The 26,825-nt window shown below is 37.7% G+C and overlaps 1 protein-coding gene across 1 annotated transcript in view; it reads left to right on the plus strand.

The window, feature by feature from the left end:
- LOC136867389 (chorion peroxidase) overlaps positions 1–26,825 on the plus strand; it is a 107,122-nt gene that overhangs the window by 64,204 nt on the left and 16,093 nt on the right. The window contains exons 5-9 of the mRNA XM_067144573.2: positions 393–566; positions 2,945–3,141; positions 11,445–11,637; positions 15,521–15,718; positions 21,591–21,738. Coding sequence (XP_067000674.2) covers positions 393–566; positions 2,945–3,141; positions 11,445–11,637; positions 15,521–15,718; positions 21,591–21,738 — 910 coding nt within the window. The remainder of the gene's footprint in view (positions 1–392; positions 567–2,944; positions 3,142–11,444; positions 11,638–15,520; positions 15,719–21,590; positions 21,739–26,825) is intronic.

Below are 26,825 nucleotides of genomic sequence, written 5' to 3' on the forward strand. Positions count from 1 at the left end.
TTGCTAGTAACTTGTTTACACATTTATTTCTGTTAAAGAAATTTAATGTGGAGTGAAATTGATACAGAAATGGAAGAGCACTGAAAGCTGAGAAAGCTTAAAGGTCAGAAAATATGGATGAAATTGTGTGCTGAAATAAACTATGACTGCTTCATACTTCATACCTTGATCCTAACCTCCCCACCTCTAACTAGCCTACAAATATACTCGCCAATACAAATGCCATTGTCAGACACATTATTAAACTGATTTCACACAAAGTAGAAAAATGTTGAATATTGTCACAAACACCTTACATTAAGCTGTAACAGAAGTTAGTCTCGCTTAATTTCATTTAAGGTATAAATGCATGCAACTTGAATCCCAAATATACTGGTATTTCCATTTTGCAGGTGTGTGGGCTCCACGTATATCAGTTTCGAACCAACCTCTACCTAGCCCTCGACTGCTGAGTACTACATTCTTTCCTGATATAGACAATCCTCACCCTTACACCACTCTTATGGTGATGCAATTTGGACAGTTCATTGCTCATGATATTTCACTTTCTCCATCCATGAGACATGGTAAGTTTGTAATGCATAAAGTTAAGTTTTCGAAGTTGATATTATATACCTTAGTACAAGTCATCTACAGCAAATTCTTCATTATCCGGGCTAATCACCAGACAAATTTGCATGGATAACTGAAAACAGGGATAATACAATTTTATTTTTTTTCATTTTAATGCACAATGAAACTTTTCATAAGACTGTTTGAAAATGCAATAATTTCAAACAATTAGCACTTAATAAGCACATATATCAATAAAGTATGCCAATACAAAAATTACAACTTTTATTGTTGGTACAACACTTGAGGTACAAAAATTATACAAAATGTCAGTTTTTGTAGTTTGACAAAAAATAATCAGTAATGTTCTTTGCTTTCAAGATTCATTTACCTTCTCTCGAATAAAAGTACGGATGTTCCAAAGTGCAACAACATCACTAATTAAAATCTCCCTTTTCAACATAACATAAGTTTTAACACTTTCCATTGTTGAAGCATGCCGCACACATGCATCAGTCCCATAATCATTCGCTAATATTTTTATTGATTCTCTTTCCTCAAACTTTTCAAAAATTCAGGCATTTGTTTTAAAGTTACAAGCACTTCTTTCGCTTCGTAGCCATGACAACTATCATAGAACACCAACAAAGAAGAGCTATATGGTACATGGTTTAGTGTTTAGTTCTCGAACAAAGCATGCTGCCAGCATGAGCACACAGTTCACACGTATTAAAAATGCTGTGACAAAATAAAAGCAAACAATAGTACGATAAACCCCATGGGTGCACAGAGAACCCGTAAACCAGATAATCGGGGGTTTGCTGTATTTGATCGCAATTAACATAAATAATAGCATTGATTTCTGTGATATTTACTGGGTTATCTTGCATTTACTTTAACTACAACATAAACAATGTACAATAACTGGAAATGACTTGTGAGATACCAAAACGTGTAAAAGGATTTGCTTCAGGAATGCATCTCTTCATCTTACAATTTGAAGTCGTGATTTGCTTATTGCTTTGTATAAAAGCCTGTGGCTCAAGCAGCAGTGCACCGGCCTCTCACCACCAGTTCCATGGTTCAAATCCCGGTCACTCCATGTGAGGTTTGGGCTGGACAAAGCAGAGCCAAGACAGGTTTATCTCCGGGTACTCCGGTTTTCCCTGTCATCGTTCATTCCAGCAACCCTCTCCAATATCATTTCATCAGTCAGTCATTAATCATTGCCCCAGAGGAGTGAGACAGGCTTTGACAGCTGGCACAATTTCTGTCCTTGCTGCTAGATGGGGGCTTGATTTGTTCCATCCCTAATCTGGTCGAATGACTGGAAATAGGCTGAGGATTTTCATTTTCACTTGCTTATTATACACGTAATTCCACAGAAAAGCCTTACGAAAAGAAAACTACAAACCTTGCACTCCATACGTTGGTAAACATTAAAACATCCATTCAGACGGAGGGCCTGTAATAGGCCTATTTGGTTGCAGGAGCAGTGTAATAGTACAAATGTAATCTCTTGAGGTTGGGTATTAATCACGCTACATTAGAGAACATCACAGTAAATATGATAGTCAGCATACTAACACAATCTGTTATGTACAGGTCACAGCACTTTACAGCTTCTGATTTGTGCTATTGACAATATTGTTATGGGTCATTTTATTGTATAGAGTAGTATGTACCTCTCTATGGCTTCCATTTAGAATTCAGGATCCCTTTGTTACACGTGACTTTTCATGGAATATGTGGTATAAACCGAGAATATTTGAGTCATAAAAACTGTGGGTGTTGGAACTTCAAGAATTTTTTATTTGTAAATGTAAATTTGTGTCCTTGTCCTGAAGTGGTGCCGTTCTTGTCGCACACCTCCAATGAAGGTAAGCTTTTTAACCACACATCAGCCCTCCTGATAATCATAAATTTCTGGCAGTACTGGGAATTATCCCAGGCACCCAAGGGTGGCACCTAAGTGCTGTTATGCTACTGATATATATTAACATTCATTATATAACTTGTTTTTAATATCAGACATGGTGTGATCACAATAGGAATAATAAAATGGAACTTCACTTAGCTGCAGCACCACATACACTACATTCTTAAGTCACTACTTTAAAACAAAAAATACAATTTTAAAAAATATTTGTTCACAGGTATGTTATACTAAAATTTAAGTTATATTGAAATTGTGTGTTTGACAGACTGGAAACCTTTTAAGTTACATTTAACTAAGTTGACACTGGAAAATATGGTTTCCTTAAATCTTTCAGGAACTACAAAATCATTTGCATTTAAAAACATACTATTTAGAAATAATGTTCTGTTCTTACATGTAACCAATTTCAATGAAAGGAATATTCAATTTACTATGATAAATTCCCTGTTTCAGAAAATGGAAGTGGAATATCTTGCTGTGAAAGTGATGGACGTGGTCCTTTGCCAAATGAGCTAAAACATTTTGCTTGCTTCCCCATAGAAATTCCTGAAAACGATCCTTTCTACAGTCGTTTTGAACAGCGCTGTATTAGTCTAGTGCGCAGTATGCTAGCACCCCGATATGACTGCTCCCTAGGGTATGCACAGCAGGTAAACTTCAAGTTCAATTATTTGTTGTAGTTCCTATGACAGATGTACTAAAGTCATCTTATCATAAAAGATGTGGCATCCCAGTAGAGCTTGATGTTTCTGGGCCTTTGCTGATTTAACTTTTAGACAGTGGAGTAGATGTTCAACTATTATGGAATCGAGAACCTGGCATAATGGGAACTAGCTAGACCAGATAAATACCAATTCTTCGATGCAATGCAAGATGATAGTCTTCTGTTCAAAGTATAAAATTAGCTATAGCTTCCTTTCTGAGTCTTCTCTTATCTTCCTATTTTTCATGGATATTCTTCCATTTTTATGTTATATAAAGGTCTCAGACTTCAGTGACATAGTTCATAACTTATTGCTCTTCTGTTTCCAAGATGGCAAAATTTGAACACCTAATATCTCCTCAAATTTACAGCAATTGAAAGGATGCTAAACATACAGGGTGTGTTGAAAATATAGGCAAAATTGAAGGGTTGGAGCCAAACAGTAGGTCCATCTCTACCTATCCAGTAATGACCAATATTAAGGTGCTCAAGGACACAAAGGCTACCATAAAATTGGCAGGAGTGCCATCATGCATGAAGTACATCTCTTGACAGTGTGCCATTGATATATCTTCCCAAAAGTCTATCTCAAATCAAGTATTTCCAGACCCATATCTTTATAACCGTTTTATCTGTACTACATATTCAGACAATGCACCACACTACCAACAACCACAGAAACTGAATTAATGATTATATCCCACCACAAAGGGTTGGGATCAGGAAGGACATCCAGCTGTAAAACTGCACAATCCACATATGCAACACAGTTCGCACCCGTGGTCCCACAGGTGTCAGAAAAGTAGCAGCAGCAGCAGCAGCTCGCTCTAAAGGGCAGAGGGGCACATGCCCCTCCAGCTAAGTAACTGTTAATTTATAAGTACTGGGAATTTGAATGATAATACATTCAGTTTTGTTGTTAGGTGCCAGATGCAGCTAGTGCGTTGATGTTTTCATCAGACACGTACTTTCTTCCCTCCGGCGGGCTCTTCGCTGGCCGGTCATGCTGGCCCTATGCTCTTAACTGTTGACTCTTTCTTATGTAATTTTCATTCACACATGCGTAGAACTATCTTTTAACATGCATTGAATGGGAGATAGGTCATTGCCGAATCCAGCCTGCTAAAATTCCGAAAATACGCGAAGGCTTATCGCGCCGAGCAAAACATCGGTTTCAAATTCGTATCCCAAGTCTGTCATCCGAGGTCTGATCAGCGACGGTTTGTGCATGAAGGGCTTTTGGGCGCCGCCCCACCGCCTTTTCAAAAACATTCAACGTTATTTCACTCTAATTGATTACGTAAAGAGATGGGCAAATGTAGCAAAATCAAACTTATAGTGGTATGCTGATAAGTTATACAATGTTATCTTTATTGTTTCGGCTGTAAACATTTTGCTTTGCCATTTACAAGAAAATGGCAATGGCTTTCAGACCGTGTCAAAAACATATCAGATGTAAGGCTTTTCAGGCGTTTGCTCCATTAACCAGCATTTTGTCTTAGGTCTGACACTAGACTCATCAGAGTGGGATGTGTCAGACCCTACCCACTGACACTGGGGTGCATGCAGGTGAACTTATCAGAAGCCCTTATAAGAGGCACAGTCTGATAACTGAATACAGGAGATAAATCTCCACAATGTGGCCGCTGTCCAGCATGCTCAATGTTTTCTCTTTAGTCGTGAGGCGTTCAGACTGTGGCAGCGGAGCCCTGAGCAGGTCCCACACTTTGCACGTTTGCGTGGTGCAGTAAGAGCCTGGAAGAACGATGTGGGCTTGTCAGGGGAAGGAAGAGTGCAGGTGGGTGCATGGTCTACAAGGTAAGTATGGTCTGTCTGACAGAGCCCTCAGTAGGTTTAGCAGGGGTGCGGGAGCAGGAGGAGTCCGGAAAGATGATACCGGAGGAGCCCTGAGCACATCGCCAACACTTCGCAATGTACCTAACCTTTTCACCCCACGTCTTATATTAACTGTTGTTAGAGATTAATTCCGAAACATTTTACAAAACAATGAATTCAATTATAGTGGCTATTTTAACAATTCATTTCTATAAAGAAACTAAAATAAAGATTCAAAATGTAACCATAATGTGACTGCACTATTTGTAGTATGATCAAATAGTTAAATATGTTGTCATACTTTGAAATTTGAGCAAGGAGAGAGAAATTCAGGAGTGCACTGTTTGTTTTTATGAATGTTATCACTTGTGATTGTGATCAGTGAAACAGTGCAGTTCTGTAATAGTCAGGATTGCATTAGCTGTCAGCCTATTGTGTGTGCAAAAATACCATTGTATTCATTAATTAATGTTGTAATGCAAGCAGATTTCTATTCAGCTAGTGCCATCGGTTTATTATTATTATTATTATTATTATTATTCATCTAAAAGTATCGTGGTGTTGGTCAGTGAAAACTCGACTGATTGGGGAGGGGAAAGAAATGGCAGCACAGCCCTGCCAGAGTAAAATGTCACCAACTGCCACTGGGTCTGATAAGCATGCTGTAATGGCTACGGTAATGAAATTAATCAGTATCCTATCTCGTATTTAGTGTGGTGTCGTTAGAAGTAAATCTGTCATGTGTTGTGTGGGGATATATAGAATCCCTATGAAGAGTCGCATAAGGTATATCACACAGGTATGATTAATATGTAGGCTATGTACAATGAATTCTGCAAGTCATATTTTAAGTAGACATTTTTCTAAACTGCCCCTAATGGAAAAGACCGAGATAAAGACACTCGGTCGACCAACACCTCATTTACAACTAGAAGAGGTCGTACAATATAAAGGGCGCAATGTCGACATGGATTCCAGCCAGGGGTGTATACAGAATAAGAGTGGTTGTGTAGCTGTGATTCAAGGAATGCGTTTTTCTGTTTTCCGTGCATGTTATTCGGACATTACCTGACGTGGACGAAAACTGGAATAACATATCTGAAACACTTGAAAGAAAAAATTAAACATGTTCCTCCCAACATATCAATTCATGCATGGAATTAGCTGTGCTAGGGAAAGTTAATATAGTGACTCAACTGGATTCTGCTTATCACCAATCCATTAACAAACACAATGATCAGGTTAGGAGAAATAGGCACATATTACGCAGAATTATTCAGTGCATAATTCTGTGGCGTATTTGAAGTGGCACTTCATGGACATGAGACAGAAAATTCTCTAAATCCTGGAATTTTCAAAGGTCTCATAAATTTTACAGCTGAAATAGACGTTTCTGTGAAAGAACACCTGGCAAAAGCTTCTGAATTTAAAGGTACGTCAAGGGCCATTCAGAGCGAGCTTCTCGACTGTATGTTGAATGTGTGTAGGGAACAAATTTCTGCGGAAATTGGGGAATCCCAATTCGTTGCGATAGAAGCAGATGAAACAGACGTTTCAAACAAATGCCAATTGGTACTTGTTTTTTGATATGGCTCAGGTCCATGAAAGGTTCTGCGGGTTCATGAATTCAGCAGACAGGACAGCAGATGGATTGAGTCAATGTCTGTTAGAGCAAATTAATCCCATTTTAAGGGACACACCACATAAACTTATTTGTGAGGGTTACGAAGGAGCCAGCGTAATGAGCACGTAAGAACAGGGGGTGTGCAGGCAAAATTGAAAGTACACTATTCTAATGCACATTTCATTAATTGCTATGAACACCAACTAAATTTGACAATGCAGAAGGCTTGTTCGTACAATCCCCAAGTCAAATTATTTTTCTGTAACCTGTCTGCAATTCCTACTTGTTTTTCCAACTCTTCTCACAGAAGTGACCTCTTGAATGAAATAATGAAGACTAGACTCCCTTGGACAATCGCTACTCGCTGGTACAACAACATTCGTACGGTGAATGTAGTTTACGAGAATTGATAGAAACTGATTGAGTGCTTTTGTAGAATAGGAGGTAAAGTCTATTAGTGTAAATGAAGCCAGTGGACTGCAGCATGCTCTTGATACCATATTCATGTTTGTCTGTTTTTCACAAATGAATGCCACATGATGACATACTGTACAATCAGCTATAAAAACTCGAAACAGATTCAATCCAAATAAAAAGGGCTATTTCTGACTTCGCAATGTGTAACACAACAATGTGAAAAAAACGGATACAATATCATGTGATCTCGCGGACTACAATAATTCTGATAAGACGTAGAGTGACGCAAGGACCATTGCAGTGAAAGGAGTCTGTGACGTAATGAACCACGTGTATGATGGGTTTGCATTTACTGGGTATATTGAAGCTGCAACACTGCTGTACTCTGATTCATTTGAAAAATTCTCTATAAACTTTCCAGAAAATGTATTAAATTCTACTGTGTTAAATTATCGAATGTTGCAGAAAGAAAGGCTAAAGACGGAATTAGAAGTGATTTAAAAATGGACAGATTTCAGGCAAGTCAAAGGAACTGTACCACTTCACACTCTTATTTTAGAAAATATCAAATGTTCAAAGAAACGCTAAAGCTTACCAGGATAATTGTGACAACACCCATGTCCACAGCTGAAGCAAGCATGGTGTTTTGACACTGGCTCGTATTAAGACAATTCTGCGCAACACAATGACCAGAAAACTACTGTCTGCTCTGGCAATGATTTCTATTGCAAAAGACCTCATTTACGATATGCCTGACTTTGACGATAGTCATTTCTAAGTTTGTGGATTTACGACATAGAAGAATGGAATTCATGTTTAAATAAAGGAACAACACTGCCATCGTTGAACAAGGCCCTACCGTATTCATTTGTATAGCCAGGGCGAGTAGACTGTACTTCATTCATCCTGGAGACTCTGTAGTAGGCCTATCATTCGGTACAGTAATTTGAATGGACTTACGGACTGCGCGGCCATCCAACGGTATTTCGATAATGTATATAGTGCTGTGAATGTATTTCGTGTAGACTTCAGTGATACTAGGTACATTTAAATAGTTAGATACTTTAGTGAAAGTAGTTAGGTACTGTACATTTAAACAGTTAGATACTTTGGTGAGGTAAGAGTCTGGATTGCTGCCTTCTTAGAATGGACACCAACATTTCATTCTATATTTTCTGTTAAAATGAATATAACAGTGAAGTAGGTGAGTAATGATCAAGTATTTAACATTGTATGATGTGTATCCAGGTATGCATTTGTTTGTATGTGTTTAGTAAGAACGTAACTTTGTCCAAAAGTAGTGCCCCTTCACTGGTCCCCCTCAACAGCTGCTGCTTAGTAGTAGTAGTAGTGCTAATATGAAACAACAAAAACATGCAAGAAATGAATTAAGACAAAATTTTAATGTAAGTCCAGGCTCTTTCTTCTATACTTCTGTTTCTGTGCCATGAAAAACTGTTTCAGGCAAAGTTGACGCATGTAGATAAAAACCTAAGTTGTCAACCTTATATACAATGCAGCTGAGAATTTGGATTAAATCATTGTTCTTTCCAGCCTGGATAAGATTTTGACCTTCAATCTGTTCTAGCTGTCTTGGAATGCCATCATATTTGAGACCTCCATTAAAGATTTTTTTTTTCACAGACTGGTGCAGGTGCAATCCAACAAGATCATTTCTTGGCTACAGTGATTCTTCCTGCCTCCCTCACTCCTAAATCCTGTATTCCGATGACATACCATAGACACTTTAGATGATTCTTGCCAGTTTATCTAGGGAAAATTTACATTATAGATTACCCATGAACTGTTCCAGTTTAAAGAAGCACTGCATTATATTCCTTAGAAAGCTAAATCTGCTGTTTTTCCTCAGTTTTCTTCAAAAGCCCAATCTGCAGTCAATCATGTTTTCAACTAGGTAAAGTTCCCAATTTTTGCTATGGATCAAAAGTAAATTTTGGTTATCAGAGTGATATGTTTACAGTAAAAAGCCATTCTACCTTGAAACTAAAATGATTGGCAATAGTGTACAGTAAAAGAAAATGTTACAGTACAGTACTTCCTGTTCATGATCACAGGAAATGTGAATGGTTGAAATATGTTTGTCACAAAGTTTCAGATATGAACTTATTTCATTGAGCCTTCCTGCTCCCTCACATTCTACCCAGCAATAGAAATTAGTATCTGGGGATTTTATTTAGTGAACCTAACTCCTTCAAGAACTGAAAATACAATGAAAACCCATGAAAATGAAAGTAAATGAGGCAATGGTTTCATTAAGATGCTTTGTTAATGTTGTGTATGTATTGTTCTCATTTACTTTCGTCTAGAATGTCAAAAACTGACATTTTAATATTTTGGTTTTCTGAAACCACCACCTTTGTTCTGGTTAAGAGGTTCTACATTTTATAGAATGTGGCTGCAGCATTGGTGGTAAGATGTCAACAGCTCTCAGTCTTGGACGAGTCACACTGGAACTAAAGGGAACATTGCCTCTGTTGGATTTATGGTTTGGTCATGGGCACAGAGATGTAAATTTGCACACACCACCTAAAGCCACAAGATACTGTCAGTCTCTTGGTGGCTGTTTCTTCTGCCATTACAAACTACTTCCACATCTCTTGGAAGAGTACAGGCCACAGAGTAAGTCGGTTGTATGTTTAGCTGGGAGCTTATGTTCGGGAGATAGTGGGTTTTTGAACTCCACTGTTGGTAGCCCTGAACATGGTTTTCTGTGGTTTCCCACTTTCACGTCAAGCAAATGCTGGGACTGTACCTTCAGGCCATGGCCGCTTCCTTCTCACTCCTATCCCATTGTTGCAATAAGACCTATCTGTGTTGGTGTGATGTTAAAAGATAAATAAAAATTAAAATATATGTACGTTCTGTCATCAGGGGGGAATGCTGTCAACTTGCATTACACAATCTTTATAGTTGCATTCCATTAAATGCTAAACACAATGCCTGCCTATGCCTTGCTATGCATGGATGGCATCTAGATAAAAATCGCATAACGTGCTGGACATAAATTTTGCTGTTCAAGACACATGTAGTACTCTTGACTGCAAATTCAGTTCTGTTATTTGCTCATGGTGTAACTCTGTTTGCAGCATTGCCTTTTTGCACCACACTATCATGTTGTAAAATGAGGTGTGAATAAGAAATTTGAAAATTCCAAGATGTACATAATGTCGGCATTTAAAAGACTTCTTTTCGCAGGTACAGTGTGTATAGCATGTTATGACTGCAAACTTTAATTGTGCACACCCTACTTTCATAAGTCTTGAAAAATATCTTGCTTCACACCAGTTACTTCAGTCTCTTGCTTGTTTGCCCCAGAAAGTATTAACTCTTCTTGCTGGGAGGTCTGAAAGCTTCTTTGTCAGCCTTTTTCTCTTTGAGTTACTAATGATATAGGAAACATGTCACAGTATCCAATCTTCCAATGTCCCAGTAGGCTGCTTTCCTCAAACTTGAATATGAATTCTTACATAGGTAGCTTTCTTAATACATCTCTTATCTAATTATATTACTTTAAAAATTGGGCATTTTTTCTACCTTCATACTTCTAGACTCTGTCTTGAACTCCTGTTTTTCAACTAGTTAAAGTTCCCAATTTTTGCTATGGATCAAAAGTAAATTTTGGTTATCAGAGTGCAATGTAATGGTTCAGCATAGCAGGTGACATATTAATGTGGATGTTAGCAATGAACCTTGTGTGTGTCCTGGATAATATAAATTTTTACTGATGTACAGTACTTAAAATGACTGCTGCATTGTGGAGCTCTTTGTTATCAATATTTTTAGTTATTTGATGACATCATGGTGTATATACTTGAGCCAAAACTGGGATCCTAGAATCTTCTAGTAAGTTAAGGTTTTCCATCCTTTTCTTTCTTTTTTTATTTATTTATTGTATGTTTAGTTTTGTTTTCCCAGGTCTTCATTCTTTTCTGCTGCTCTTGTACTATCTTCCTATTGTGAAGCCAAGTCTGGAAGTACTGTAATCATTTCTGATCAAAACAGTACAAATTATCACAAGTTTTAATTCTAAAAAGTATGATAGTTCTCTTTGTACAAAATATAATTAGAATACAAATTTAATTTCTGATTAAATCAAATTTCTAGGCATTATTCTGATGTCTTAATTGTATAATATCAAAACTATTTGGCGTAACTAATGATCTTGTTTGTTGTTCAAAACAGCCATCATCACTATAATCACAATTTTCTTGTGATATATGAAGTAGATCTGCACAGATCAGATTCATTAGATTTCAGTTAGTTAAAAATTTTTGGGAGGATCAACTGATTATCTGAAAGAGTCGGTTCTTTTTTTTTCCTCCAATTTCTAATCTTTGGCAAACCTTTTACAGATGAACCTGGTTAGCCACTTTGTAGATGGCTCTCAATTATATGGAACAAATCCCAAAATGGCAGCTGAACTACGCACTTTTAAAAATGGTCAATTACTGGTGGCTAATGATTTTGGACGAGAACTTCCACCATTCTCTCGAGATCCAGATCACTGTGGAGCTGTGGAGGAAGGAAATGTTTGCTTTCATAGTGGTAAATGGCCCAGTTTTTGTTTTTTCTCAAATAAATGAATAGCAATTTTCACTCTTAACATTCACAGTATATTTCTATTTTGTCTGCAAACATTGTGGTTTGATCTGTAATAATTTGAACAATGTTTATCACTAGCTGTAAGAAGTACCAAGCTGTCAGTGTAGAGGTGGCATGGAATGACATAAGTAGACAAATAAGTTTGTGTGGTGTTGTTAACCCTTCCCCTGCCTAGCTAAAATGATGTAGTACTGCAAAAACTGCCAACCTAAATTAAGGCAAAATTTAAGGTCTTACTGAAAACTTTGTACTCGCCTTGGTTTTGAAGCTATATAGATTTTTTTTTTTTTTTTTTGACGATTCATGATATATGCATGTATATGTCCTGTGATGCCTTTGCTGGCAGGACCTAGTGTTTACAGTGCACTGTCTTCTGGTATGGGCTAGAGCAATCTTGTTACTTTCATTGATCTGTCTCAGCTTTATCCTTGGCTTTGACAAAATGAAAGTGACTGAGGTATGAGTAATGCTAGTAATGCCATTCCTTCTGCAGCCAGTCCCTGCTATGAATGGTGTGAAAATATTGCTCATAGGGTTGGTTGGTGCATGCATTTCAGTGGGCTTGGCAGACTGATATGTAATAGCAACTTCTGGCTTGGTGAGGAAAGCAACGGGAAACTACTCATTTCCATAGTACGCCTCTTCAGTGATGCCTAGGCCATCTATGATAGCTGATGGCGGAGCTGTTGAGAATCCAAGCAGCCTTTGGGCTGAGGACTAAACATACATACATGTCCTGTGATTTACTTTGTTGGTGCTTATGTTTTTATGTTAATCAAGTTAATGAATGATTAATTTCTGCTTCCTGTAATTAATTTTGCAGATTTGAATTAGTACTTGACATAGTAATAATTATTTCATATATTTTAATATAGTTATATGAACCATAATGTCTTGGTTAACAGATAATAGCCAGTCTTCTTTGTGTCATCTTGAAGGCTACTCTCTCCTGAGACTGAACTCACAAACAGGGTGGAGGGGTATGTGGCTATTTCCAAACCAGCCTCAAACCGAATTTGTCATTCACCAGGCAGGTATGAGAGGAAACCAGAATACATGTTTGTAGAAATAACTGGATTAAAGCCCTTGTAGGAGTAGTTCACAAACCTCTGAATACAGGTCACTTTCAAGATTTTGAAACTGACTTAAATAATGCCAGACTACCCTCACACAATTATGGGAGACTTTTATATGGACTTAACGTACGCAACTTCTTCCGAATCCACACGACTCAAAACATTGTTTCAAGCCTAGAATATGGAAATCTTACCTCTCTCCAACTCTCCATACGTCTCATTCGCACACACTATTAGATCTTATAGTTACCAGCAACTCAGAGTTCTCAATGTTGGTCAAATCTCTGTACCTGGTAAATCTGCACATGATGCAATATACATCTGATATAACCTCCAGCCACCAAAACCCTCCCAGAAATATACCACCTATCAACCATTGAAAAATATAAAGACAGACTCTTAGAGGATGCAGGCAAAATACTCTGGCATGACATAACTATAACAATCTGGACGACAAAGTTGATTTCTTTAATAGCAAAGTAACGGAACTAATTGACAAGCATGCCCCAAAGCGGCGAGCAAGAATATCAAAAGGACCTTCCCCATGGTTAAATGATGAAATTGGACAACTAATGAAACAAGAGACTGCGCTCACAGACTGTACAAAAATGTCCCTTCTGTACAAAACTTTGATGAATAGAGGAAGTTAGGAAATAAGACAACACAACAAATATGAAATGCTTAACTGTGACATGCTTAGTTTAATTACACCTGACTGTAGAACAGTGACGACATTTTGGAAATCTATTAATAAGCTTGGACTTGTGAACAACAAGAACAGAAAAAATAACAGTACCTCTCGAGCTCTTAAAGAGTACTTTACTGCTAATTGCTCCGCAGTACGACCTGACGACAGAGATTTATGAATTACGGTACACACTCCACCCCTGACGGAGATTCTTTTCAGTCACGTGATGCCCCTCCAAGTCAGAAAAGCAGTCCTTGGAATAAGCACGAAAGCAAAAGGATTTGATGACATTGGGACTGACATGGTCAAACTAATTCTTGATTGTACTTTACCAACCTTCACTCATATAATCAATTTCTCTCTCCTATACTAGACTATACTACACAAATATTTCAGAGTGGAAATGGTATGTTCATTTATCACCAGATGGCTCCCCAGACGTTCGAAGCGGAAGCTGACAGAACCATCAAAATCAGTCTGAGGGTCACATAACATGTGTACATAACATATGACATTGACACAAGCTTGGAATGAATTTTGAAAACAGACAAAATAACAATAGTGAAAGGACAGGGAAGGGAACTTGAGCTTGCATCTGGGAGACAGTGGGTTTGAATCCCACTGTCAGCAGCCCTGAAGATGGTTTTCTGTGATTTTCACACCAGACAAATTCTGGGGCTATCCCTTAAGGCCACGGCCACTTCCTCCCCACTCCTAGACCTTTTCTGTTCAGTCATCGCCGTAAGACCTGTCTGTGTTGGTACGATGTAAAGGTAATTGTAAAATAATAGTAAATTACTATTTACTAGAAACAAGCTTGTATGCTGCTGCAGTCTTTTGGCTATGTCTCTTCATGTATGCACTACAGTGGAATAAATGTTTACCTTCAGTTACCCAAATGAAAATTATGACAATCCGGTCACAACCATATGTCTATCAGGAACTTGCACCATTATAATTCTGACATAGCTGTTTGGTAGAAAAAATGTTTTTGATATGGATGCAAACAATAATCCTGAAGACAATTTCTCACTGAGAAACCAGGAACTACGATCAATAGGAAAGTTTTGATCCTGCTTGATTGGCACTAGCTATCAGTTATTCATAAGGTCTACATTAGTCATAGGTTGATTTTTAACATCTATGATGAATGATACAATAATGTAGCATTCCATAATTGACATTGATTCTGAAATATCAATGTTGAATGAAATGATGTGGTAGAGGAACTATCATACATTTAATGCAAAAAAAAATAGAATTTCTTGACCACCTGATCAGAATAAAAGCGTTGGATCTTTTGCTATGAGTTTGATTTAATAGAAATGAGGAACCAGTAGAAATATGCAAATCATTGCAACCAAAGGAGGTAGTCTTGGTGGTTAACAAGAAAGGTGTTGAATGTTTTCTGGGATCAGTGGGGTGACATCACAATTGATCACGTGTAAAATGGCTTCACTGTAACTGGTAAATACTATCAGAAACTTCTGACAAAATTACCTGAGGAATACAGTAGATACGAAATGACTCAGAACGTTGAGAAAAAGGCTGAGACATTTTTAAGATGATGCACTGGCTCATACTGCAACATTCATTAACACTTTGGGATACAAAGTTCTCCCTCGCCTGCATAATCTGCCAAAATAGCTACTTTACAAGTGTGATGCCAAGCTTCCTGGTGAAGCTAGGAAGCAGAAACTTGTTCATCTGAGGCTGTGAGGAAATGGATGTAAGAGAAGCGGGACTGATGATGAGGGTGCCAATCTATCTGAAGACACAATGTACGAAGATGTGGAGATTCTTTTCTTGCCTTTGTCCTTATTTACCGTTTGTTACTCTTTTGACAACGGTCAGTCCTAGCACTCCTTTTTATATTATCTTTTATATGGTATATAACTTAATTTCCAATATAAATATAATTATTCTTGCATTGATATATTTCTAAATAATCTGCTCTACTCACAAAACTGATTGTCATAAGATTGTTTTAGTAATAAGAATTAAACTTGTGCCAATTTGTGTGATCAATGCAAGTTAAAATATGTACCAAATTTTCTTACAGGTGATACTCGAACCAATCAAATGATAGGGTTGGTTGTATTGGATTTGTTGTTCTTGCGAGAACACAATAGATTGGCTGCAGGACTCTCAACTCTGAATCCCCATTGGTCTGACGAAGTTCTATATCAAGAAGCACGACGTATAGTAATAGCAGAAATTCAACATATCCTATACTCGGAGTGGCTCCCTATTGTAGTGGGTAAGTCAATAACTCCAGGTCTATATTAACACATTGACTACTAGGAGACACAGCAAGAAATGTCCTGGTGGCCAAAGTTTTCTTTCTGCTGTGCATATATACTAAATCAGAAGTAAAATAATATTTGAAGTTATAATTCATATAAATATTAAATATATGTTCTAAATACCATAAAAATTCCAAGCAGCATTAGATACCTTCCTGGCCCCACAGAAAAGTTCAGAGTACAGTTTTGGCTAGATGGCCAGAGAAGTACAATAAGCTTGTATTGCTTGATAGGACTCATTGTAGCCAACAGACTGTGCCACAAGTTTCCTAGCCCTTAACACTACAACCCAAAGTACTCAATATTCTACAGTAGGGTGCATGTGAAATACTTCAGAGGTATTTCTTTCTTGTTATAACAGTTATTGGAGAGTTTAGTTATAAAAAAAGTGAAACAGTTTTCTTGAACTCTTAGCATAATGATGCTGGTCCTTCAGTCTTAGAATTCTGGTAAGTACTGTACTGTCCATTTCAAACAGAAATATTACATTTTGAAAGGTAAAAAATGCTTTACCATATCAAATTCAAAATATTTTTTTAAAAATATATAATTTTGAAACTATGCACACCAGTATTTGCTGCAAGGCCATAGCAGTATGCTAGCATAGCAAAGTCAACAGCTCAGCAGTCAGGGAAAGTTGCACGATGGCTGCCAGCAGTACTTTGTACCCCTGTGGGCTCAAGAGAAACTCGCTCAGAGGTACAATGTACCGCTCCACCAGCCAACATGGTAAGTGGTCTTCTTTGAAGAGAATGTCATTTCAATAATCTAGGTCGATGTAATAAACTATTAGCATTTATGATAGTTTCACTTACCCTTGTATATACAGTATATAAATATTAAGATATAAAAGATGTCAGCGAGAGATAACCATAGCACAGTGGTAGCAATATAGACTGGGGCCAGTAGCAAGCCAAACAATAGCACCTGCAAAGTGTTGATGTTCATGATGAGAACGCTTATAGATGAAACTGGAAGCTGATTAACAATGAGCCATGAACCCAGAATGATTTGTAGGTAGAATCTCCTGCTTGCCTATATAGAGCCCACCTGGTGCACAGTCTGAAGCCAGTCTTGAGTCAATCACAAGTGAAAGTAAGCAGTAAGAGACAGTCACAAGCACAGGTCCCCATGAAAAGTCATTTGTTGGAAGTAAGTTTGTTGGATGGCTATATGGTATTCAACAAGGTTCACCATTATGAAGTGTTCCAGAACAATATTGCACTGTGAGTGCTAGGTTCCATGAGGTAGTTAGGTGTGTGTGTGTGTGTGTGTGTGTGTGTGTGTGTGTGTGTGTGTGTGTGTGTGTGTGTGTGTGTGTGTGTGTGGCAGAGGGGTGTATCGAGTGGAAAACGGAAACACAAGTGAACTTGTAACTGTAAATAGTACTTGCATAAATTTAGCCGATAGAAAAGTGTTGGTCCCGTGGTGTAATGGTAGCATGACTGCCTCTTACATGGAGGGCCCGGGTTCGATTCCTGACCACGACAGTCATTTTTACCTGGATCTGAGGGCTGGTCCATGGTCCACTTGGCCTACATGATTACAATTGAGGAGCTCTCTGCTGATGAGATAGCAGCCCTGGTCTAGAATAATGGCCAAAAGGATTTGTCGTGCTGACCACGATGCCTCATAATCTGCAGGCCTTTGGGCTGAGCAGCAGTCGCTTGGTAGACCAGACTACTGTGAATTTTTATGGTGTATCAGTGCCATCAACAGAAACTCAGTTAATTGATTTGCATCAAATGCTTTTTGAGAAAGAGCTCCAGGTTTCTTGCTTAAACTCTCTTTAAATCATCTTGTAACATTCCACCTTTGGAAAAAAAAAATCAAATGAAATCTGTGTAAATAGAATTCAAAGAACTGACATTGAAAAAAATATTGATCTGACAGTTTTCGGAATACACAATATTTTCTCTTAACTTATGCTATTTTATGGTCAATCCCTAACAAACTAGGTGTAATTGAAGGGCTGAGAACCATAGTGGGCCAAGTGCCATTTTGTAAAATGGAGAAAATTAAGGTTAAAGTCTAGTCACTGCTACAATTCAGACACAGATTAGAGACTACAACATTTGCATATTATTAATAGGTCCATTAATCACTACAAAGCAAAAGACAGATTATCTGGTTTTTTAATACGAAGAAAAAGTAAATGAATACCATTATTTTCCACTGGAGTGGATTTGGCCCACTTTGGCTCTAAACAGAACGGATGAATTTTAACAATACGCCAGAGGGCCAACTCCACATGCCACTGTAAGGTACTTCATTTTGCCGTAGTTACATCACAATATTGCAAATCCTTAAAAAAACTTATGATTAACTGGTGGAATGAATGGAAGCATGGCAATTAAATCATCATATTTAGCTTTTGTCAGCTTAATGGGTGCTGCATAAGCAGGACTCAGTTCCCATGGTGAAGGTACTGAAGTTGTTACCTTTACAGATGGCCTGGCCTTACGAGAAGGTGAAATATCAAGGATTTTCCATTCTTCCATTTCGTTGAGGGTATAGCTGAACTTAATCTTAAGAGGTTCATTAGACTGGAAATGAAACCACCTAATTTTGAGCCACTCATCCTTCTTCCCATCTGCTGTTTCCTTACGAATCACAAAGTTTTTTGAGAGCTCCTTAATGTTCACAAATGTTTTCTGTTCCATTTTCGTCATACTAAAGGGCTTATTTCTCCTACATTCCTTAACTAAGGTCACATAATCTTCTACCGAAAACAGTGATTTTGCCTTACATTTTGAATTTTTGCTGGTACTAAAATAGGCAAATATGAATGGACAGGTTCTAGGAACTTATGATCAATAGTTTTAAATTGGGAATAATGAACTGATGTGGCCCATAAGATGCAATATACTGATTCCTATTCTGACCACCACAAGTGTCTGAATAGGCTATTAAATGATTTGCTGTTGTGCTGACATTCCTCAGGTAATACAGAATACATGAACCTACTTCTGTTGGGCCCCTTTTTGCTGTATCTTCACCCCACAAGTACATGTACCCTTTCTCTTCCTCACAGTTATGTATTCCTACTGTATACACCCAAAACTTCCTCTTGTAAAAATAAACGCCCCTTGTTATTAAGGGAAGGAGGAGGGTCTGCTGCATGTCAAATCACTGCTTCTGTTTTTCTCGTGGCCGATGTCCGCCATGATACTACGCATATCACGTGACTCAGAGCAAGCGAGGGTTTGGTCATGCGGATTTGGCCCACTATGGCACTACCTCCAGCGGCTAGTTCAATTTGGTTGATATTTTGTGACCCTGTAGCACATAAATGGGAAGACGTAGAGATAGCCCAGTTGGAGAGATAATACCTAAGTCAGAAATGAACCGCTAGATGGCATTAATTCAATTTTGATGGTTGGTGGATTTGGCCCACTATGGTTCTCAGCCCTTCAATTACATTAGTAATATCTATTGATATTCTCCTTGTCCTCCCTCTTACCGCCAACAACTAATTTCATGGAATTCAATTTTACCCTATTAACCAAATCTTACCAACCCTTGGGAGAACATAGTCAAAATTAATGAAATTCAGATTCCAACATAAAATAATTTAATAATAATAATAATAATAATAATAATAATAATAATAATACCAAGCAAGTGGCCGTATGGTTGGGTCACGTAGCTATCAGCTTGCATTCAGGAGATGGTGGGTTTGAACCCCACTGTTGGGAACCCTGAAGATGGTTTTCCATTTTCACATCGGGCAAATACTGGGGCTGTACCCTAAGGTCATGGTCATTGCTTCCCCTCTCCTAGCTCTTTCCTACCCAATTGTCACCATAAGACCTATCTATGTTGGTGCAATGTAAAGCAGATTGTGAAAAAATAAGTACTGGTATTTCAGAATACTCACGATGAAAATGCATGGGTTTTTTTGACAGTTCAGGGCATTTGGCATTGCAGTTTTTGCTGGTGCTACACATTAAATAAGGACTCTAAGAGAAATGTGCAGCAGGAATTTATTCTACCTCAGTTTTTGTCTTAGGTCTCATGAAAACTGAAAGCCTTCAGCAACTACATTTCAGATTTTCAGCATCATTTTTCTACAATAGAACAAGATCTATCCATCCTCCATACAACCAATAAAGGTTTTCTTTTCAATGTTTATGAAAATATTTGCATAAATATTGATCAGAGATCCAATCCTATCAGAAATCTGAAACAGTTGTCTGAAAATGTAGATATTCTCATCGATGAAATAATTAAAAGATTTTCAACACCATTATTAATAAGCAAAATTCAAACATTTCCACCAACCACGTAGATACTGCCCCCAACTGCTCTACCCCCTCCTCAACTTACGTCAGATACGTTCCTACCTACTCCACAAGTACACTCCCTGCTTCCCCTCAGACCTCCCTCTTCTCCATATTCCTAGCGCATACAGCAAGTCAGCTAGTGTCAGACGAGTAGCCTCTAGGAGGGTTTACCTGGAAATACGTGACATTATTCTAGCACAGTTAAAATATCGCTTCTGTTCATTGAGATCTGTATTTTATTGAAATGCTTGATTGTAAGAAATTTTAATTTTTTCTGGAGATTTTCCTGAAGAGCAATTCAGTAAATTGATTGAAGTTTATGGAAAATATTTTCATATACAGTAGTTAGACTTAAATCTGAATTGAGGGCAATGTTTACTTCTGAAAAATTCAAAGTTATGACTGGCTCGAATCCAGAAATTCCTATTGACCTCCACAGCGGTTTTCCTGAGCTTTATAAGTTGTGCACTTTGGTTACAACTATTCCCACTACATCCATCATCTCGGCCCTAAAGTGAATAATATCTTTTGTCCGCAATTCTCAAAGTCAGTCGTCTCTCTGCATTAGGAATGATCTTGTTGAGATGAAAAGCTGTGGTGACTTCTACAGAGATGTCACCAAGGAATTCTGCAAAAAGAATGCAGGGTCAAGTTCACCTACATGTAATTCTTGAGAGTAGAATTGAAATTTATTTAATACGTTGTGTTACTGCATGGTTACTAGTTGCATGCCTCAGTGGAGATTCCAGAATACGCCACTGAACTTCATACAGGTCAAGTAGTATAAAGCCAGCAAGGATGCAAGTGTTCAAAATTATTTACGCTCTGTCTTTTTCTTCTTCCTCTGACTTTCTTTAGGCCTCTCTATTTAGAGGTTTATCACCTTTATCATACATCACCAGTCTGACCTTAATTTTCAACCACAAGAAAAGCCCTACTTCAAGTATTCAAATAATAGTTGACATGCTATCAATCCTCAGACTTAATTCAACTTTATTACAAAATATAGAGCATGTTATATGAACTCTGTTCATTTTACGAAGTGCCTTTACAAGTTTTTTAAACTAAGTAAACCTGTGAATGTTTTAAATTTTAACTTAATGTAATGTATCTTGCCTACAATGGTGCCTTGATTCCAATTTATCAATGATTGTACTTAGAGCTGATAATGTTCTCAAAGAAGAACGAAACATGTAGTAATAAATGAAATAAACATTGTGAACTTATATTGTATAGGTGGGACTTTTCTATAGTTTAAAAAGCCATTAAGGTTGACAATATGGACCGAATATGAAGTTCATAACTTGTAACAGAAATACCAATATAATTGGTCTATTATTGGATGTTATAAATTTTCCAGCTAACTCATTCCTGTTGCCAGTGTTTTGCCCCAGTGTGACAGTGGAAAATTTATAATAATCCAATAATGGACCAATTTTATTGGTATTACAAATTTACTCATTTGGGACAAATATTTCAGGTTCCCTATGGGAATCCATTTTTGTAACATTGTAACTGAAAGTTTGTTCAACTGCCTTAGGACTTCCTGCTATGGAGGATTACAGACTAGTGGTCACCAGTGGAGATCATTCCTTTGACTATGATCCTGATGTGAATCCTTCCACCACAAGTGAATTTTCAGTGGCAGCATTCCGTTTTGGACATTCTACGGCAGATGGACTGCTCAAGTAAGCAGTTATAAAATTCATTTTCATAGCTTTCTTGTTCATTATATATTATTCTGTTGTATACAGATGGATACAAAATATTGGGACATGTGGAAAAAAATTTGAAATCGTACTCTCCTTTAGAAATGTTACGAGGCCACCAACAGTTGTTCTGTTGTTCCACCAACTTTGTTGGCAATTTCTTTACAGCACATTTTCCATTGTGCTGAAGGAGTAAGAGTATTCCCTCCATGGGCGCCCATATGACAGTTTCTAGAGGGGGGCCCAGACCTGGGGGTATGTAGTAATTTTAATATTTTGGAGGATAAATGGCAATTTGTATTCTGCAGTAGAATAACCCATGGTACCCCCTGCTTGTTGGTGGGGGACGGTACTACTGCTTTTACGTAATACTGACTTTTAAATCATTTTCTTGAAAGGAAAACACGTGACTACTAGATTTTTGCCTTTCCCTGAGAGCTAGAGGGGGCCCACAGCCCCACCTTGCCCCCGGGTATGGGCGCCCTTGATTCCCTCCCATTCCTTTGCAAACCTCCTGTTCATGCAATGTTTGAAGCATCATTTGAGGAGTCTGAAGATATAAATTCATAACACTCATTGATATTTCTGTAAATGATTTAACATAGGTTTCTGTTTCTTGCTCAGTTTGAGGATAAAAAATGAAGGCTAATCTTGCTGTGTGACTGGATGCTTTTTCCATGTAAATTTCAATAGGTATAAATCTGTATAAATTGTTTTCATTTGGAAAGTTGGGGGTCATAATGTTCACCTCAAAATGCTTGATATTAACTTCAGAATGTTTGCTAAGTCTAAGAATTGCCAACTTCTCAGTACAACCAAAGCCTCCAAAAGCCATGAATCCTTTTAAGAAATTTTTTCAATAATGATGGACGAAGTCACCACAAACTTTGCCACACTAACAAATGTATACTCCATCCAACATAATCGGACTTTCTACCTGCCTGGTGGTGTTTATACAGTTTATGGAAAATTGTATTCTATTCTTCAATGTGCCATGGTTGGAAGTTGTATACGGGGTGTTTGAGAAACCACTCCCTAGTTTTAATGTGTCCTAGAATCTGTAAAAAGTGACATACATTATTCTAGTTTGTGGTGTGTGATTCAACAACTCTCCAAGTTCGGCTCCCCTGCAGTTGGCAGGTCTGCTTGACCTTGAGATGGTGCCAGTGCTGTTTTTTCCTCTGTTCCCTCAGTTCAGTCCAAGAGTGTGTGCAGTGTAATGCAGTGCAGAGCAACTCGGAAGCAATGTGTACTCCGCAACAGAAAGCGCAGTGTGTTATTTGGCTTGTGAAAACAGTCGGTTATAACAGTGCAATGTAATTTGATGTCAGTATGGTGGTGAACCACCTACAGCAAAAACTATGTCATTGGCTAAAGTCTTTCAAGGAAACCGGTAGTGTTTTAAAAGCAAAATCACCAGGTAGGCCGAGAACTTCTGAAGATGTTGTTGAACAGATCCGTGTTTTGTGTGTTCGGAGCCTGAAGAAGTCATTGGTCAGACGTAGTCTACAATTAGGAGTGCCTAAAGGTACTGTGTATGATATATGTAAAAGACTTAAGTTGCGCCCCTATAAATTGCAACTGTTACATGAAGTAAAACCTATGGATAACATCGAAAGGTATGAGTTTGCTGTTGACTTTCTACACATAATTGATGTCAATTTTTTTTTAAAGATTTTCTTTTCTGATGAGGCTACATTTCATGTCAGTGGAACAGTTTATCATAACTACATAATTTGGGGGACAGAGCATCCACATGAAGTTATTCAGCATCAACGTGACTCTCCCAAAGTTGATGTCTGGTGCTGTTTAATGGAAGATCGTGTGATTGGTCCTTTCATTTTTGTAGAAAAAACAATAAACGGGACATGTTGACAGAGTAAGTCTTTCCCCAAATGGATGATACTGAGGCGGAAAGGGGGCTTCTGTTTTTCCAACAAGATGGCGCCCCACCTCATTACAGTAACCATGTGCGTGCGGCTCTTGACACTCGCTTTCCAGGAAGGTGGATAGGCAGGACTGGCCCAATGCCTTGGCCACCACGAAGCCCAGACTTAACCCCACTGGACTTTTTCTTTTGGGGCCACATAAGATGATGTGTACGGTAAAATGATCCGAGACATCAATCGTTTACGGGAAAGAATCGTCACTGCAGTTGGGACAGTTACACCTGAAATGTTGGTAATACGTGGTGAGAAGTGGAATATCGTCTCAACGTATGCAGGCAACAAGTGGATCCCATGTTGAAGTCTGCTAACATTAAACAAAACTTGAAGGAACTCTCTGTTATGGTATGTACTCACTGATGTAGTTTTCATTAATTTCCCCATTAAATTTATACTTAAAACTGGGGAGTCTTTTTCAAACGCCCTGTATATAAACTCTGAATCTACATTTTATCTGTAAATATTGAAAGTGTTCATAGTCAAGCTGCATTAACTTTCCTGGCCACCTTTTGTAATGTTAAGAGTTCTCATAGACAGCTATTCCACATATATAATACAGTAAAGAATTGCTCACATTCAGAGGGATCCTGTTTCAAGCACATTTTGTGAATGAATATTTAACCACTGGTATTTGTATGCTACAGTTCACAGAAGGATGAACACTTCTCACAGACCATTGTCATCCCAACAACGTTCTAAAATTCTTTCATTTCTGAACTATCTATAGCAGAAGACTGATCCTTCCCTGTACTGGTTGAGTTAAGGTGTCCTGCTACAAAAACTTTGCTCTGGCTCTTGTTAGCTTAAGATAGACCAGGGTTCCCAAACACATCAACCACTACTGATCTTCATTTAGGCCAGTTGCCCAGGTAGCAGATTCCCTATCTGTTGTTTTCCTAGCCTTGTCTTAAATGATTTCAAAGAAATTGGAAATTTATTGAAAATCTCCCTTGGTAAGTTATTCCAATCCCAAACACCCGTTCCCCTAAACGAATATTTGCCCCAACTTCTTGCACTTACAACCCTCTTCTTGAGAAGAGAATTATTGGTGACCCCTTCAGTTTACTGCTTAATAATAATTCGCATATTAATGTACACCTGTAAACAATGTGACAATTTATACAATAATTTATTTTATTCAAAGTGAATATTGTTGAATTGTTGAATTTTGTAAAACTGGTCCAAAAAAATCCTAATGCAACAGTTAGTTGTATATTCTTAATAAGAACGGACTTGATAATGGATATGTATACTGTAGTAATTAATAGTTAAGATCTTCTTTCAGGTATGTGGTGATTTCATCTTCAGAACTGTTAACTGACAATGAATTTTTTTTTCTTGCATAGTGCTGCCATACAAGCACCATGTAGCAGGCAATTTTTCTGGCTTCAAAGAATGGGTCATCTGAAATTTCAAAAAATGTAAAATTCTTCACTGTACTATTTTTAGCAAATATTTGAATATGCAGCATATTAAAATGGAGTTCCAAGCTTTGCTGTTTTGTAGATTCAGGAACCCCCGTTCATTCGAAAATTGCAGCAGTTTGTAACAGTGAGAGCACATGAACTGTGAAAAACTAGTATTTTTAAGTGAGGGTCCAACAGTGTTCTGATGTAATATATTTAGTTCTCCTCATGTCTTTGTACTGCACTTTGATTGTATCCAGCAATGACTTTTACTTTTACAATTCCTGTTCCACTATGTGATGGCTTCTGAAGATGAGACGACTCTGTTAACAAAGAAGTTTGTCTTGGACACTGTCACTGTAGAAGAGCTTATGGAGTGTGTTGCTTGATCAAAAATGTTTAATGTATTGATCAATAAATCGATATATTCAGATTGCAATACTGTAAAATTTACTGGAAGGGTGAGATCGGCAGATGTGACTACAATGGCTCTCTTCTGGTCTCTGGTCTTTTTACCATAGGAAGAGTTGAAATCAATAGTGTAGGTTTATCTTGAATCAAGTGGTAGTGTGGTAGAGAAAGCTATTTCAGTGCAGTTTGAGAATCTTTATGGATTTTGGGAAACATTTAAAACTCCCTACTAATCTTTCTACATTACAAAAGGAGATTTTTAATATTATCAGAACTGGAAGTCCCTCTTTCAGAAAAAGGAAATTTTTCCAATGTCATGATGCTAGACTATTGTCATGAATCACTGCCACTATTTTATCAATTAAGCCCAAAGTTTCTAATATCTTCAAGAAATTTGTAGTATTTTCATCTCGGTCCCACTTCAAATGGTATCGCATATGCTGAGGTTTGTAGTCTTGCTCTAAAAAATGATCGGTGAGACTTGGGTTGTCATCGGCTCAGTGCAGTTTAAGAATCTTTGTGTATTTGGAGGAACATTTAACACTTCCTAATAATCTTCATTACACAATGGGTTTCTCAATATTTTTAGTTCCTCTACACGAAGTCCACAAATCCATTGTAACAGCTATGCTATCTGTATTTTGGAGCTCATCTTTTATCCTTGTTTCTACTTCTTGATCCATTTCTAGCAGGAAGACCTTATTTGATATTTGCTTATGAATAGGCATAATATATCTAGGTTAAAGCTACTGAATTTACTACTTAAATTATTCATCTTTTACCATGCTAAATAGCTAATTGTCTTTTCATATTATCATGTAAGCTATTTTCCTGGTAATAACCTTTGATCGATTAACTCCTGGTTTAAATTTGGATTTACCATCCAGAAAAGATGTGAGAGAAGTGTGTGTGAGTATTTGAGTACTGTGATGTTTATGATAATGAGGATATCTAATTGAAATAGAATGAACGGGCACAGGCTCTTCCACTGCTGTTTCTTCACTTGTTACATTTTCAGAGTTTCAATTTGTTTTTATGTTAATGTTTAATCAAACCTGTTTTATGAACTGAGGTGACATGCATTTTAAGGTTGCTAGTGTAGTGAGATTTTCCCCCTCGTGAGAAACTTTTTTTTTTTAAATGCAGCAAATCACTGACAGGATGCAGTTGGAAGTTACCCACAATTCACTCATATTGTCCAAAATTGATAGATTATAAAACACACTGCTTCCTCTCTCAAAGATCTTATTTGACACTTTGCATCAGTTACCCTTCACCCTGAAAATCCATTCTTCACATCCTT

Source organism: Anabrus simplex, chromosome 3, assembly GCF_040414725.1.
Source record: "Anabrus simplex isolate iqAnaSimp1 chromosome 3, ASM4041472v1, whole genome shotgun sequence".
NCBI lineage: Eukaryota > Metazoa > Arthropoda > Insecta > Orthoptera > Tettigoniidae > Anabrus > Anabrus simplex.